Below are 16,776 nucleotides of genomic sequence, written 5' to 3' on the forward strand. Positions count from 1 at the left end.
TGTATTTGAGTGTGAGATTGTGTATATGAGGGTGCGGGTTGCTGAAGATGGAAGTTCCCACCAGAATCCGCAAAGATACAATGTTTTTAAGCACAACGGGCCCCTGATCAGATCAGCATCACTGGTTTACCTCAGTTCAGTGGGTTTGGCTGCAACTGTACTCTGTTTAATGTCTCAGGGTGTTATTAAATCAAACACTGCAGAATCCGTTGAAGATGGAGAGAAAGGTGCCAGGCTTACATTTTCCATCAAAGTGAGAATTAGGATCCGCTTGGTTGGTGTGACTTGCGAGATTTTGTGTCTTGGCAAGTGAACGTGTCAGGAGGTTTTTGATCAATGTGGTGAATAAAATGAAACATTGCAGAACTAAGGGTTGAATTCTCACACATTACTGCAAACAGTCATTGTCTTGTCCATGTACAGTAATGTTCAGCACTTCATAATTCTTTGAAACAGCAAACAAATATTCCGTATGGAGGAAACGCTACTCACTACACATAACACTACAACTTTGAATTACATTAATAAAGGCTACATGCTAATTGTGTAGTTATGCAGCGGGGTTAGCAGTTTCAGAAACTCAATTTATTATTGTGCTAGTCTGGCTTAATGTTACAATTGTTCTCCTCTTGCGTTCAAAGGGGCAACTAAATAGTGTAACATACAAACAAAGTCTTTCTCTTTAAATGTTTCATGACTGCAATACAGAGTCAACAATAATGAGTTTATGGACAGCTGCAAATATTGTATTATTATTATTATTATTATTATTATTATTATTATGACTTGTCTACAGGGTTTCTAACTAACAGACTAACCAACTGGGCTTCGTTTCATCCACCTGCCCAGAACATTTCTATCACTGGAGAGGATATTGCATTGACATACATTTATTTCTTGGAAAATTACAGTGCAACAGTCTCACAGCAGTCTGTGAAATACTCTTGTTCATATAAAAACATATGTACATGAACATGTTGTGCTTCAAAGTCTTTGTTTAAATCTGCAAGAGAGGAGAATTCTAATATAAAATGTTTTTTCTGTTTTCTTTTTGTCCTTAGTTTTGAGATTTTTAATGTCATTTTCAGTTTTGTGTTGTAGTTTGATGTTTGGTCAGGTTTTTTGAAATAAAACTATTCAATTAGGTTTAGTAAAACATCATGCTTTAGGTTAAAATACAATGTTTACCACTTGCTTCACATCTCTTTTCAATAAGTTGAATGGGTGAAATGTCCCTCCAGAGTCGCTCTGACTTCTGTGATGAAATATTTTTTGTGTCTATGTACACAAATAAAGAGGTGGTATTTCTTTCATGCTTCGTAATTTGCCATGAGACTTGGCTCTGCTGTAATTTTAAACCATGACTTCACGCTAAAACTCTGATCAAGATGTTGCTGATCATAATTATGGTCAAACCAACATACTATGAGGACACACACACAGATGCAATTTAATCATTAGTCATAAAAGAAACTCATTTTTGTTCTTGTCTTCAAATATATTGTGCATTAGGAAATATATTCTGGCTAGTAGTGAAATAGAGGCAAGAGATCACTGAAGAGATTATAAAATAATGTACATCTTATGAAGGGTCAGATATTATTACACCCCAAATCTTGGTGAGGTGAAGGAGAGGTAGATCCTGATTTAATGGCACTCCGAGCCAGACAGGGCCCCTGGAGCATGTTTACACTCTGAGAGTTGTTGTTAAGATGTAGCCAGGAGGCCCGAAGTTTTCTGCCCCACTCTGTGTTTAAGTCATTCTGACATTACACCATGTAATCATTATAAATATCACCTTAACTCTATTATGTGCAGTGGTTAGCACTGTTGCCTCACAGCGAGAAGATCTGAGGTTCAAGTCACTTTCAGGTTGGGGACTCTCTGTGGGTTTTTTCTGGGTACACCGGTTTCCTCCCACAGTCCAAAGACACACTTGGGCTCCGATTATCTAAAAAATTTTAACTTGGCAAAGATCTGAATGGGAATATTATCATTATCAAAATCAGCTCACAAAATAACTGACAGATCTTTTAACACGTCAGGCAAAAAAAAAAAAAACTAGAAACACGAGCTGACCAAATAAATAAATAAATAAAATAAAATAATGGTAATAATAATTTGAAGCTATAGCTTTATGCTTAAAACGCCCAGTCAAATAATTTTCTTATGCTCACTGTACGTTTGGATCACAGCATGACTATTTTAACTTCTTATCAGATGATTGTGAACGAGAACAGATTAATCTGAAGAGGTCAGCTATGAGTTGTTATGCTTACTATTTACCAGCAGTTGGTGTCCTGCTTTCATCATGAATAAGGTTGTTGTTGTTGTTGTTTAGCTCATCTGCTAGCTGAGGAAAAAAAAAATGACAATGGTGGTTTCAGTCTAATTAGTGGATAACACGTGTTTTTAATAATAGTTGTTTGTAATCATGGGCCAATTGTTTCATATTTAATTGTTTTATGCTTGATGTGTATCGTGTGACACATTTGTACAAAAAAACACACACAAAAAAAAACAAATCCACACTTTAATTTATGAGGTTTAGACGCATTGATTTGAATGCTCTGTTAAATCTGTCTTTGGACAGGTTACTTAATGCAAATGATTTCACATTAGTTGTATGAGAGTGGTAATAATTTTCTCATATAAATCTTGATATTACATTTTAATGTTTTTTAATTGGCAGTGATTGCGGGATTGTGATACCCTCCTGTTTTGCTTGTTTAGGTTTGTGGGGGGATGTCAAGGCCTTTCTGCTGTGAGTGGATATAACACTTCCCCAAACACGAGCCCACTGTAGCTGCAAATGATCATCAATTACAAGTACCAAACAAACTAAGGAAGCACTTATAAATCAGACATCATTTCTGGAAAAAAAAAAAAAAAAGACTTATCAATGGTGGATCTGAACCAGGGGCAGTAAGACAGCTTGTTGGAATGACTTCTTATAAAGTGGTGGGGGCAAACTACTATATACCACTTATATAAATAAATAAAAATTATAACAAAAGTATGTTTTGAAATCTTGGCTTTTCTTTAAGACTTGTCTTGGAAACAAAATGTCTGATATATCCACGTCTTTTTGCATCCAGAGGAGTCGCCCCCTGCTGCCCATTACACTCAGCGCAGGTTTAAAGCACCTCCCATTGGCGAAGCTGCGTTTAACGTTTATATACAGAATATGTTTAAGTACACACGTTCACCAATATTTAATACTTTTTTAAGATACTGGCTGACAGGCAGCAATATTTTTTTATTTCCAAAAAGAAAATAAAAAAAGATTATAAAAAGGGCTACATACTGGACTTTGAAGCTGGAAACAAAGTATCGATATTAAGCGTTAGTGTTGATGAATTTGCGATAAGATCGATATTTGGATCAATCCGTCTATCTGTAGTAGGTAGTGTCATAACAACAGTGGCTGCGGTGAGTAGTTTTGCTTTTTGTAAATGTATAACTTTAAATTCAACCATGTATTTTAAAATTAACCGAAAGCTTCTATGCCCATGACTTACAAAAAAAAGCATTATATATTTAGCATTAAACACAAATACATATATTATATTAATATTTAGTGGCTTCGGTCGTCTTCTGTGCCACAATCACTGCTTTCTTCCCCGGTGCAGTGCTACAGTACAGCGCACTGACACTTGTTTCACGACACACGCGTGCACGCGCACACACTGAGCGCACGGGAGCAGGTGAGTCAAGCGCAGCTTTCAGCAGGTGCCGCCCCGCGTGTGAGCCGGCTAGGACGAGATGAAAGACACCGCTGCAACTCCCGATCTCTCCCCGGCTCCCTCCCCTCCCTGCACCGCGCGAACACGCCGACTCCCCCCCTTTCTCCCCGCACCCTCCATCCACCCATCCCCACACACACCCTCCCCGCTTCCCCGCGCGCTCCGTGAGGTAGATTTGTAGTGACAGCAGCGGGTGCATTCGCCAGTCATTCTCCATAAAAGGTTCCGTCTGATCAAAGCCCTGCTGTGGCAGGGAGGCGGCCCGCTATATCGGTGAGTGTCTGCGTGTCTCCGGTGTCTCGCAGGGTTGAGGCGGTTTTGAAGCTCTATAAACACAAAACCCCTCTCTGTCTATCTCCCTGCTATTTACATTTGAGCTCCGTTTTGCCTTGGCAATAAAACATTGGTTTTATTCCCTCTGCCTGTAGCCCGTGTGACAGGCTCGGCTGCATTAATCAGCTCCTCCCGCTCAGAGTCAAGGATTCCTTAAGCTGGAAGAATTAAATCTTTAAATACATTTTAAACGGAAATGTCTGACTGAAGTTATGTTAACAAGCCCCCAACCTGAGAGGTGTGTGTATTGAGCACAGTCCCCGGTGAGCGCTGAGGGGATCGCACACATACACACAAGGCAGAAACGAGGCAATGTGTTGTTATACATTTACCCATCCCGCTGTCAATTAGACAAACACTAAAAGTTCAGCTTTTCCCCACAATTTGAACATCAGGATGATACCACTGCAACCTGAACTTTTTAAGTCACCTGCCAGTCATATTCCCAATTTTCCATATTCATGTTGTTTTAAATCACCAGGAAGCCTGAGCAATCCCTCTTTAGCTCCTCATTAACATCAGTCGTCTCGTCAGAAGCAGACAGCATTATTCACCATCAATTAAGTGCAGCTGCATCCAAAGACAGTCTACTGCTGACACATCTTGGAACAAGGCCGGGATGCAAATGCAAATAAAAAAATAAAAAAAAAGAAAAGAAAGAAATTTGGCAATGCAAATTTAGGAAGCTGTTAAGACTTTAAGAGTAGACTCTGCACCCCCTCTACCCAAATTCTGTTATCTGCAGCACAAAGCTTTCTATACATTGATCTTTTTCCCCTCCTCACAACAGTTTCAGTCCCTGCTGAATAAAACATAGATCATCAACACATTGCTTGAAGTTGTTGTCCGTGCATCGAGGCCTTCTATCAGCAGAAAAAATGCAAATCTCACCCAGAAGGGAGACAAAATGTTAGGAACAAAGACCAATGTTGTTAATATATGAAATTCTACATGATTAAAAGATAGACTGTTTCATTTTCTGTTTGCATCTGTACCTATATTGCAGAGTTCAACTCAACTGTTTCTTCAAAACTGATACATTCTGTGATACATACATTCTTGTTACAAAATATTAAATGCTTATACAATGAAAATGACATTTTTCAGTCACTTTCCCATCCTGAGCATTGCGCTCCCAGCCTTAATGCTCAGAACACATAAGCTATATTTGTGTTTAAACAAAAATCCACTTTTAGCATCATCCTTTCTCACCACACACATTATAAAAATGCCAGTATCTCTGGACAATCATCCTCTCTGACCTTTAATGGACTTCCTGTTTGATTAAATTCAACCTGAAACTATGAAAAACAACCAGAGGATTTGCCAGCTGCTGGCCATTAGAAATTGATCAGATCCACAGTTTTCTATTCTATTACTAGTTACAACTTGTTTCTTACCGCTAGCCAAAATCAGATGCATTTAGTACAAAAGTTAAGCAGGAACAACAGAAATGAGTCCCAGTGTAATTAACACACCGTTTAATTCCAACAGTCAGTAAGAAAAAAAATTATTACAGCGTATTAGAAACATTACATTAGGCTCACTGTTGCTCTTCTTAGAGCTAAAACTTTGTTATGTTATGTTGGACTCGCTGATAATGCTCTCGAGACACTGCTCGAGTCCACAAAACAAAAAAACATTCCTCATCGACAATCTGCTTAAATTCAAAAGCCCCTAAGCAAAGTTACATTTACAAGAGATCCTTCAAAGACACTCATACTGTATCTGACTGTTCTCCCATACAGGCAAAGTGGTGGCCGTACACTCTCTTTTATCGATGTGTGTGTGTGAGTGAGAGAGAGAATGTATGTGTAGTTGTCTGTCCAATGGTTTTTAACTGTGTTACTGGGGGTAAGCCTCGATCACCATGGCATGACCCTGGAATAGACAAGAAAAGAAGAAATTATACTACAAAATAGCGACTATGTTAGTCTTAATACAAATATATTACTCTGAGGTCTATTAAATGTTAATCTCTCAGTCACAACAAATCTTATCACTTTGGGAGTTTTGAATTTCAAAATGTAAAATCAGAGTGTGTTACCTGTCCTCCAGCAGCACAGGCTGCTATGAGCCCATACTGTCCTCCCTCCTTCTTCAGTCTGTTTGCTACTGCGGTTGCCAGTCTGCAGCCAGTGGCACCGAATGGGTGACCCAAAGACAGAGAACCACCCCACAGATTGAACTTCTCCATGGCAGGAGTCCCAACCTGCACACATAGCGACCATCAGGTCATGAGTGATGTAAACACCAGTGAAAACTCAACAGGACATCAGCTCAGGTGAATGGATTTCAGCTGAGGATGTCCACTTGACCTCAACAGAAAGAATTGTTGATGCTGTTAACAAAAAATGAAGGCCTAGACATTATCCACATATCCACCAATCTGCAATCTTTGGGGCTATAAAATAAAGGAAGGGCCACAGTGCCAAAAACTCCAGCTCCTTCAGTGGTCGTTTCAGCTCCCCTTTTAAAATGTTTCAAGGCTGTATTAAGATTGCTATCTTTGGATGCAGTGCGCTAACCAAGCTAGGTAAGAGAAGCCCATAACTTAATAATCGGTCTATGACACCTTGATCAGAAGCCTTATAACACTGGCAGTTTTCCCAAGAAGCTAAATCATCAGGCAGCTCCCTGCTTTCAGATGAACTTTTATATGACCCCAGTTAAAGTGAGAAAGGCATTACAATACTTGATGCGATTGTGTAAAAATAATTGTTATCCAAGCATATTCAATTCTTTGTGGCTGTTCATGTTTTCCAGTGTGCTGCAAGCATCAAGGTGAGCTGCATGGATCTAGTTTTTGAGAAAAAGCAAACAGATGACCAACGGCCATCTTTACCTTCGATTTCCTGCCCATGTACGTCTGAGCAAACCAATCCGAGTCCATAGCCTTCAAATTTGCCATGATCTGACCCTGAAAAACACACACAAATATATATCCACCGAGTTACCATGGAAACCAGCCTGGAAATTGATCTGTATTGATCCAACTGTGTTGAGTATGAAGCAGACATGTCAAATTTTACTCCTGCATGTGGACAACATTTATACTGTACATGACAACATGCTGAAACTCGATTAGAGGCAAACACAGAAATGTTGGTGGAGACGGACAGAATATTGATGGATCACATAGACTCACATACTTTTCCCCCCCTGAAATATATTGTAATAACTTACTGCGAATGCCTCGTGAAACTCAAAGACGTCAATATCACTCATGGACAAGCCGGCACGTTCCAGGACTTTAGGTGTAGCGTACGTTGGCCTAAAATAATCAAACAGAGAAAGCATGGAGGTAGAATAAGTCTTCTTGTTTTTAATAGTCCTCAAGACAATTAAGAAACCACCATCTAATCAAATCTACTGAGTAAGAAGTAGTAACTCACCCCAAAAGCAGCTGATCTTTGGGGTCCTGAGACACATAGACAAAGTCTCTGCCAGGATAAAATATTTAAATAAGCATATTGTGCAATCTAGCATTATTATAGAAGTTATTGTTAATCTACCAAGAAGACAGGGTTTGATACCTGAGGTAGGCTTTAGGCTTGTAACCCATAGCCAAAGCTTTCTCTTCAGACATGACGAGCACAGCAGAGGCACCATCGGTCTGAGGACACACAAACAAGAATCTCAACTTCATGATCCAAGAACAGTTTCCAAAACTGAAAATTTGGAAGAACTAGTTTGAGCATGGTGACACAAGTGAACAAGAGGGTTTAGGATAAAAGGGTTTCCCATATATATAATATTGACTTTGGGCAACCTAAGTCAAGTATAGGAAACTTTAAAAAAATCTATTTTGTTCCCCATTTATTATCAGACAAAATGACAGAGTTGAACAATCCCTTCGCTTTTATTTTGAAGTTTGATGACTGCTAACCAATGAGAGCTGTGCCTGCTCATCATCATCATCTGTGCAGTTAGGTCTTTTGTGGCAGTCTCCAGAGTTTCTCCACCATGATGGACTGTTAGTCCCCTTTATGATCTGAGGGTCCAATGTGAGCTGGCGGACCACTCTAATCAGAACTTGCACCAAGTGGAGAACTGGTTCAGGTGTTTGCTCAACTGAGATGAAAGAGTCTGCAGAGCATAAGGACTACTATCGCCAGCTGCTAGGATGGTGGAATTGGTGTTCAACCACAGGATGAGGAACTTGCAGAAGAAGCTGCTTCATTCACACAAAGTATATGTAATGATTGTTTTTTAATGAATTTCCTGAATAAAGTGTGGGTGCACCTGATTAAAGATTTTTAAGTTATTTCCTAATAAAGAATAAGATTTTGTCAAAACCAAACATATCTTTAACCCAGATACACAAAAGAAACAATTAGCGCCGTTTCTGTGTCTTTACCAGGAAAGAAGAGTTCGCAGCAGTGACTGTTCCATGAGGTTTAACGAAGGCAGGCTTTAGTTTGGCCATTTGATCCATGGATGATGGCCGTATGCCGTTGTCCTTTGACACAATATCACGACCTGAGGAGACATGAATGCCACTCTATTGTAAACATTTTTTTTTTTTTTTAAAAAGAGGAAAGCCTAAAGTCTAGCCCATTCCTCTTATATTTTGTTCGATAATAACTAATATTTTCAATTTGAACCCTAACTCCACTTTCCAAATTGACTGAAAGCGATTTTTTCAAAAGTGATAGATGTCCAAGCACAGTCAGATTATTTTAGCTTCTGCTAATTATTAATTATATTTATTTCAGATAGAATTAGTCCATATCATGCAAAAAACATAACAAAAAATCAAAATGTATAATTCAAAATTTCTCAAAGCCAATATGAAGTCTTTATATATTCTAAATGAGTCAATGTATAACATAATCTACAGTAAAGCTGGGTTTACCTGGCACTTTAAAGGAGATGACATCCTGCAGCAGCCCTTCGTCCTGGGCTTTTTTAGCCAGTGTGTGTGATCGCAGTGCAAACTCATCCTGCTCCACTCTGGAGACCCCAAATGCAGCAGCCAGACGATCAGCACTGTGGCCCATTGTTTCTGCTGTGGAGAACTCCGCAACAGCAGGAAGCTAGTACGGCACAACGGACAATTTGAGGGTTAAATACTATATGGTGTGAACAGAAGTAAGCCACTCTGAAATCAACTAAAACTGAAAGTTGTTAAATCATATATACCTCCGGGGAGAGGTGTGCAAGCCGGATGCTGCCAATCAGACTGAGCCTCTGGCCGAGTGTCTTTGCCTTGTTTAGGGACAACATGGTTTTCCTCATCTTACGGCTGTGACGAATGGGAACGTCTGACATGAATTCCACTCCGCCTGCTACAACAGCATCACACTGACCAGCAGCAATCAGACCAACACCTGGAGAGATGGATAAAGAAGATGAAGATTAAAGATTAAAACAACCATTAAAAACCAAAAGTAAAATCAAAGAATTGCATGAAAATAGGTCAAGATCGATAGGCTTTACCTACTTTTCCTAATATAATGAATGTGATTTGGTTTAACACAAGAGGACACATCTGATCAGTATACTACTCCCCCTGTCATTTTTACAGACTTCACCTCCAACCTGCCAAATGTTGGTGTATGACAGTTTATTTTGATGCTTAAACATTAAGACCGGATGCCTTTTTTCATTTAGGATTAAATTTTATTCATCTTGCTCCTTGCCCATAGGAGCTGTAAACAACTAAAAAGCGCATATAGCAGTTTATCACTGTTGCAGTGTACACAACTGTTTTGCAACTGCAATGCAGGACTACACTGAATATCAATAATAATAATAATAATAATAATAATGATGATATTTAGAACAAATTATACAGAGTCTCAGTGAAGAGGTTTCTTTTCCGGACATACTTGAGGTCATTGCCTGGTTGGAGGAGATGCAGGCCATGGTGACTGTGTGAGCTGGGATTTTGTCAGAGAAGCCTGCACCCAGTGCTGCCTGAAATCAAAGTAAACATAGAGCCACATTATACACAAATGTAATTGTATTATGCATTTACAGATAATAAATGCGCCACAATTATATTTTAGTACGCAATAACAAAGTTAAAGTTAACATTTACAATATGTGATATGTGTATGGGAGAGTGCTTATGTGTGCATACCTCTCTTGCTACGTTGCTGGTTTTAACCTCTTGAACGACTGTTCCATATATGATGTAGTCTACAGCATCTTTTGGTATACCTGTCCGTTTTAGCAGGCCCCTATATAAAAGAAAAAAAAGAAGAAGATATAAACAAACACACAGAATGAGTAATTTTATTTTTTTTGCTAACGAGGGACAAACATAAATATTTGTTCATAAAGACCTTGTACAATGATCTGTCAGATCATTGTTCTGGCCTTCCTTCATCTCTTTCTAGTGTAAACTGATATACTTCATTCATCTCCATTGCACTTTGCCCTCACATTACTTTTAAAGCTTACAATGTTTACTGCTTCATAATGACTAGAAGAGTCTAAGAGATATTTTAACAGATCATCAGCAGTTCAGAGTGACACAGTACAACATATAAATGAAAAATCATTCATTCAAATCATGGTAGCCTTGTCTAAAAAGTGTCCAAATATACAATTATTTTTGCAGGGTTTCTTTGTGGAGCAAAAAACCCTGCAAGCATTTACCCATTTAAACCTCTGATTCAGTTAGAACAAGTTCAAAACTGGATCTGCAAACTATTATTTAATTTGCAGATAAACATTTGACATTGACTTTGCTGGTCTCAACAGACAGTCATCAGAAAAACAATGCAACCATAGACTTACTGCAGAGCTGCTCTGGCCAGGTCATGTGGCATTAGGTCAGCATACCTGTAGAGACCAACCAAAAAGTTTTTTTCTTTTGTTTAAGCCACAAAAATTATTTTCCACTACAAAATGTTCTTGACTGTTTTTTAAGTGTTCAGTACTCCGTGTAGCACAATACAATAAACGTAAAGTGAGAACACAAAGAAAAGAGCCGAGACATACGTGGTTCCAGACAACAGGAAAGGGGTTCGAACTCCTTCCACCAGCACTATGTTCTTTACACCAGGTCGAGCCAGCGTCTTCTTGCTCTTTGTTTGAACTGAAAGAAAATAATTAAAAATAAGACTTACAGCAAGGGCATCTCAGCATCTGCTAGGGGAAGTAGGTTTATACATATTATGTCCAGGCAAATAAATCAGCGATTAAAGGCTTTGGTTACCATTCTGCTTTCAAAAAGAAAATCTATAATACACATAGCCATAATCTGGATAAAAATTATCATTATAGTAAAAACTTACCTTGAGACTGAAGCTGGGCTGTTGTACTGAGAGATCGTGCACCTTAGACAAAGAAAAATAAAGAAATTATCATTATAAACCTAAAAGTACCAGATTTTAAATGCTAATATTGAACTGGAAGCAGCTGTACTGCATCTTTAATTTCTGACTCTTAGTCATGTATTTCCTTAATTACTTATGGATATTTGAAATATATTAAACTGTTATGGGAACAAATGACAACTTACCAAATCGCACTGCCCAGGAAGAGCTGACTGAGCAGCTCCGAATTGGGTTCATCAACATGGAAGCCATTCTGTTCTATGTGGCAAGAAATGTTACTGCAAAGTTTATGGAAATGTTCAACATTTCAGATTCAAAACATTTTAAATTAATTTGGATATTTTAGGACTTCTTTGTGTTTTTCTTAGAATTCCTTACTTTTTTTGTGTGAATTCACAACGACTTAAAAAAAAAAAATTCCTGAAACCACACAATCCATGGAGGATATATTTATTACTATTATATTGTAGCCTTATTGCATGAGCAGGAGTGTTACACAACCACAACCTCTCAGATCATACTCCGTTCTACTTTCATGTCTGAGTCCTGGTTGTGTTTGACTAAAATCACTTTGCCATATATCTTAAACAACACCTCTTTAGAATTTGCTCCTATCAATTCTTATTTTTATCTTTTTTCAGTATACAGGGATTTTTATATTTTATTATGTGGTTCAATGAATAAAACTGAAAAATTACTGAATCACCAAGCATCACCAAAACCGTTTCAATGTGCCTAGACTTTGACTCTGCTAATCTGTGGAAGGTTATAGGAAAGGATGCACACATTCTTCCAAAATATATTTGGCAGAGAGCACTGCTGATCATTTTCACAATTATGAAAACATTCAGTTACCCCCGGAAACTCTATGGATAGGGGCACTGTCATCCTGAAAAGGTAGGTGAATAAAGGTGATCAGTCAGAACTCATGACCTCTTGATTTCGGTCACTGTTCCTTCTCAGAGCATAAGTCGATCCAAACTATGCCAAAAAAAAAAACCTAATAAATGCCCCTTATAGCACATAAGAACCACCACTTCCACTAATTTTGGGGCTCAGGAGTTTACTACTTTCCTTTAATTTGTCATACAACAACGGTCACCCTGCCCAACCCCCTCTACCCTAGCTTTGACCCTTCACCTAGATTTCTCTCCTGGAGAATGACAGAGCCCTATGTGCAGAATCACAAGACTAATACTGACTGCGTATCGACAAATTATATAAGTCCAAATAAAGCAACAAAATATAACCTTATAGTATCGACGAAATCTAAAATAAAAACAGCGATTTAGCTGGAAGCTGCATGCAAGACTAGCTCAACTAGCTAGCTACTTGTGAGCTAAAATTTAATCAGCAAAAATTCCTGCCGCTGTGTTTGAGATGAAAAAAATCAGTTTGCAGAACCCGTATAACAGCTTTTAACTTTCTAACCTCACCAGATACGTTTAAGCTCACCTGTTTTTATGGTTTATATCCCAGCACACTGCTTCCCTGTCTAATGACCGGCCAGACCCAGCAGGACTACAAAAACTGCTTTAAAGGACCCACCCAGTGACTAAGCCGGCCAACGGTGTGCCTGAAGCAAAACAATAAAGCACACATTAATAGTACTAAATTACAGTGCTGTTCACATTCATTATAACCTGCATCACAACTAGGTCCTTCTCTAAAACTAAAAAATAATGACTTGAAATATTAATCTTTTAAACTAAGACACTTTTCAAGCCCCGCCGGCGGCCTAAATTAAACGGTACTCTTGCGCCCTCACCGGTCAGTCATCGTAATAGATTTTGTTGATTGCACTTGTATGTATGTTGCGGTTGACGCTTTACTAAAGCTTCAGGTGGAAATGGCAGTCACTCGTGCAGCAGGTGTTTTCTCCAAGTTTGCAACAGGCAAATACCCTTTATTGCCAGGTATATTTAAAATCACTCATCTTTTGTTGTTGTTGTTGTTGAAGGTAATTTAATTTAATTTTTGTCGTTTTAATTTACTCTTTGTCGAATTTGTACTCGATGGTAGCATTTGACTTCAAGCTGTTAGTGGATAACTGAAAATATAATAACTCAGAATTTGCTTTTTTTTCTTGAAAAATTACTCAAGTGGTTTAAAAAAACGTTGTAAAGGGAGATGTTTTTCAAATGGAACTGTGGGTAAAACATTTTTAATTACATTAATTATTAAAAGCTGGCATATAATTAGATATTCTGCACTGACGTTAGTAACGCCTGTGTTTACTGTCTGTTGCAGTAAAAGGTTTAATGTTAGAGTTTTTAGTTTTTTGGTGATAACAGCATACAGGGCTGCAATACTAAGTTACTGTCTTAAATTTCTGTCTTTCTGCTCAGTTACGACTAACTTTAGCAGAATTGTATTAACTTGTTCTTTTCCTTATGTTAGGGGAAACTTGTCCTAGAGGAAAGTCAAGGGCCTCTCCTTTTTATTCAGGAGCACTCAAAATTCTTATTGCCTCTTTCTGCTCTTAGGTCATGCCAGACGGATTTTCTCTGTATCATCACATTTGGCAGGTAAAGAGGGTTTTGATGATGATCGGTGCACCAAATACCCAAGAGTACACTCACATCCATCACAAATCGGTGGTTTACTAAAGAACCAACGATTCTTTAGTAAAGGTTCAGCTGTATTAATTTAGTGTGGTCTGTGTTCCCCCAACATCCAGGTGCTATCTTAAACAAAAGTAATATTCATATAGTGTTGACTCATTTAGATGAACTGTTTGCATACTTTAGTTCTTGTTAAAGATTAGCAAAACAGGTTTTTGCACAGCTGTTCTGCAAACATTTATCTTTAAAATCTGCATTGTACTTTCTTTCCTATCTTGTTATAGCTTGACTTGTTACTGCTCATTATAGTTTACGAGAATAATGTGAAACTATTGGTAACAATGTTGCTCCATTATGTTTCATTAGCATATACATGCACAGTACAAGCAAAACAAGGCTGGAGTGTTAAACCAAAGTCTTTCTACAAGCAAGTCCCATTCCTCAGAGGTCATATCAAAGTGTCTCTCAGTAATTATTTGGGCAGTTAATTTAGATAATACTTCAAAATAAAGTTTAAATTCAGTGCTTAAGAACATGAAACTGTATGCATGGAATTGCCTAAATCTAATAAAACAGATTAAAAGTTGTAAAGGGAAGTAAAGTTTTATAAAAAAGAAACTTAAGCGTTACAAAATTCTCACTTTTTTTGAGTAAAATATCTGCTTATACAAAAAAATATTATTGTAATCTATCTCATTCTTTAATTGCTGTTTTCTCTTTTTTAGCTCATAAACATATCAGCTTCGAGTACAAGGACGATGTGGCTGTTATACGATTCAATGATCCAGCATCGAAGGTGTGTGCGTCTGTTTGTGGATATGAAACAGTACATGTCTTAGAGAGAGATTAAGTTTGTAACAGTCCTGACTACATGTTTCACTCTTGAAATGACATAATTTTGTTGTTTTGTGTGTGTAGGTGAACAAACAGTCTCTGCAGTTGCATGAGTTTGCTGACGTGTTGGGAGACATCTGGCTTTATAGATCTTCAAAAAGTGTTGTCCTCGTTTCAGGCAAACCCGGCTGTTTCCTTTGCTGGAGCAGATAGCAAGTAGGCTTTTGAGGGCTTTCACAGTCTCTGATGTGTGTGGTGTATTCTGTGTTGCTTTTTGTTTTGTTTGTTTGTTTTGTAAGTGTAAAAGTGCAAGTAAACCAGGACGTATTTTACGAAAAAAGTCAAATGGATCAAATTTAATATGCTTAATTGAAAAGTGAGTAATTTATCTTGATTTTTTTTTTTCTTTGCTCTCAGTATGCTTCAGTCCTGTACAACTAGTGAGGAGGTCGCCAGTCTCTGTGAGGAAGCTCAGAAGTTGTTTAGGAGAATTGAGCAGTCTCGTGTCCCCATTGTCGCCGCTATCCATGGCTCATGCCTGAGTCGAGGCCTTGAGGTACAACAGTTTGTGTCAAAATGCCAATTTGGCTTAAAATATGGGCAGTAACTCTCAGTTTTGTAACTTCTCTGTAGCTTGCAACAGCCTGCCACTACAGAATTGCCACGAAGAGTAAAGAAACAGTCCTGGGGACTCCGGAGGTCATGTTGGGACTGCTGCCGGGAGCAGGTGGCACTCAGAGACTACCTAAAATGGTATAAATGCACACACTCATATTAATCAGTTCCTCAGTGAAAGTCTTGAAAGCATTGCTGCAGTCTTGTGCTAGTGGCTACTGCAGTACACAGGAGTATAATAAGGTCAAGACTCTCACTTGGGCCAATACCAGCTCACTGTCTTCAATTCTGCTTGTTGCACATGTTTAGGTGGGTCTCCTGGGAGCTTTTGATATGCTGCTGTCAGGCAAGAACATCACAGCAGACGAAGCCAAGAAGATGGGTCTAGTGGACCAGCTTGTGGACCCTCTGGGTATGTTATACATGTGGCATTTCTTCAATGAATGTACTGTTTTTCTGTTGTAATCTTAAGGGAGAGGGTGGTGGGGAATTAAACTTTTTAGCAGCTCAAGACTGAGCATTCAATTAGTGACATGTTTCATTTTTCTCTGTGCTTCTTTTATATTTATATTTCAGGTCCTGGTCTGAAGTCTCCAGAGGAACGAACGATGGAATACCTTGAGGAAGTTGCAGTGGGTGTTGCTAATGACTTGGCCAACAAAAAGATTCCCCTTACTAGGGAAAAAAGCTTTAGACTGAGTGAGTGAACTCGTGTTCAGCCCAGTTGTCTTTATACCGCCAAGGATTTGTTCCATGAAATCATTTGCAACTGGCTTGTTTTTTCAGTCCCAGCGGTTGGGGCCACCAACTGCAGTTTCTTGAATGGCCACTTGAGGCCGACTCCAAAAGCGAGTCAATTCCCAAAGACTAAATTTCAAAATGTTCGGCCATACAGCAGGGAAAAAAAATGCCCACAGGTAGTATAAAAAATGTCTTTGGTCTCTTCAAAAAAAAAAAAAAAAAATTACTAACACATTTCAAACCGGTGATTAATTCTTTCCCTCTTCAGAGGTTTCTGTCATATTTCAGGTCTGAACAAAATGAATGGGTGTGCATCAGAAGGTAGTGATAACCTCCCATGTACCCTTAATGGCGAGTACGCTGCCTTACTAGTTCCCTTAGAAAAACCTGCAGCCCATTTTAGCGGTTGACAAACCACGTCATTATTGATTTTACATTAAGGTGTCAAAACACACCATTGAGAATTCAAGGAGGTTGTCAAATTTCAGTTTCATCATTTAAAATTTTAAATTTTAACTGATAAACTGTCTATGGTATCTTCTAATTGGCAAATACCAGCTGTACACATTTACACAACAAACAATGAAAACCTGTCACTAAGTGTGTGTGTGTGTGTGTGTGTGTGTGTGTGTGTGTGTGTGTGTGTGTGTG

The 16,776-nt window shown here is 38.5% G+C and overlaps 2 protein-coding genes across 4 annotated transcripts in view; one reads left to right on the top strand and one right to left on the bottom strand.

The window, feature by feature from the left end:
* Window positions 1–5,543: 5,543 nt before the first annotated feature.
* On the bottom strand, window positions 5,544–12,968 carry hadhb (hydroxyacyl-CoA dehydrogenase trifunctional multienzyme complex subunit beta). Of its 3 annotated transcripts, none has more exons than XM_005931556.2 (16): window positions 12,827–12,968; window positions 11,557–11,624; window positions 11,330–11,371; window positions 11,034–11,130; window positions 10,830–10,874; window positions 10,168–10,267; window positions 9,914–10,001; window positions 9,225–9,412; window positions 8,938–9,118; window positions 8,440–8,561; window positions 7,616–7,695; window positions 7,475–7,522; window positions 7,266–7,353; window positions 6,925–6,999; window positions 6,127–6,291; window positions 5,544–5,960 (listed from the first exon to the last, which is right to left on the bottom strand). In XM_005931556.2, the coding sequence occupies exons 2-16, from the start codon at window positions 11,621–11,623 to the stop codon at window positions 5,925–5,927; spliced, it is 1,422 nt and encodes a 473-aa protein (XP_005931618.1). In that variant the 5' UTR covers window position 11,624; window positions 12,827–12,968; the 3' UTR covers window positions 5,544–5,924. The 3 variants fall into 3 exon arrangements, with proteins under 3 accessions (XP_005931618.1, XP_005931616.1, XP_005931617.1); XM_005931554.2 differs by having other exon boundaries at window positions 11,557–11,629; window positions 12,827–12,959; XM_005931555.2 differs by having other exon boundaries at window positions 11,557–11,649; window positions 12,827–12,916.
* Window positions 12,969–13,201: 233 nt separating this feature from the next.
* Window positions 13,202–16,776, top strand: part of hadhaa (hydroxyacyl-CoA dehydrogenase trifunctional multienzyme complex subunit alpha a) — an 8,645-nt gene continuing 5,070 nt past the window's right edge. Inside the window, 9 exon segments of the mRNA XM_042224737.1 lie at window positions 13,202–13,287; window positions 13,858–13,899; window positions 14,661–14,731; window positions 14,854–14,967; window positions 14,969–14,985; window positions 15,187–15,325; window positions 15,403–15,522; window positions 15,694–15,796; window positions 15,961–16,083. Coding sequence (XP_042080671.1) covers window positions 13,221–13,287; window positions 13,858–13,899; window positions 14,661–14,731; window positions 14,854–14,967; window positions 14,969–14,985; window positions 15,187–15,325; window positions 15,403–15,522; window positions 15,694–15,796; window positions 15,961–16,083 — 796 coding nt within the window. The 5' untranslated portion in view covers window positions 13,202–13,220.

Source organism: Haplochromis burtoni, unplaced genomic scaffold, assembly GCF_018398535.1.
Source record: "Haplochromis burtoni strain Fernald_Lab_line unplaced genomic scaffold, NCSU_Asbu1 Contig_147, whole genome shotgun sequence".
NCBI classification, from domain to species: domain Eukaryota; kingdom Metazoa; phylum Chordata; class Actinopteri; order Cichliformes; family Cichlidae; genus Haplochromis; species Haplochromis burtoni.

Excerpts from the sequence above, each read along its gene's own strand:
- hadhb (XM_005931556.2), bottom strand. The coding sequence starts at position 11,623 with ATGGCTTCCATGTTGATGAACCCAATTCGGAGCTGCTCAGTCAGCTCT. Across the intron at positions 7,523-7,615 it reads AAGCCTAAAGCCTACCTCAG|AGACTTTGTCTATGTGTCTC; the intron begins GTATCAAACCCT and ends TTATCCTGGCAG. Across the intron at positions 5,961-6,126 it reads CCTGTGCTGCTGGAGGACAG|GGTCATGCCATGGTGATCGA; the intron begins GTAACACACTCT and ends TGTCTATTCCAG.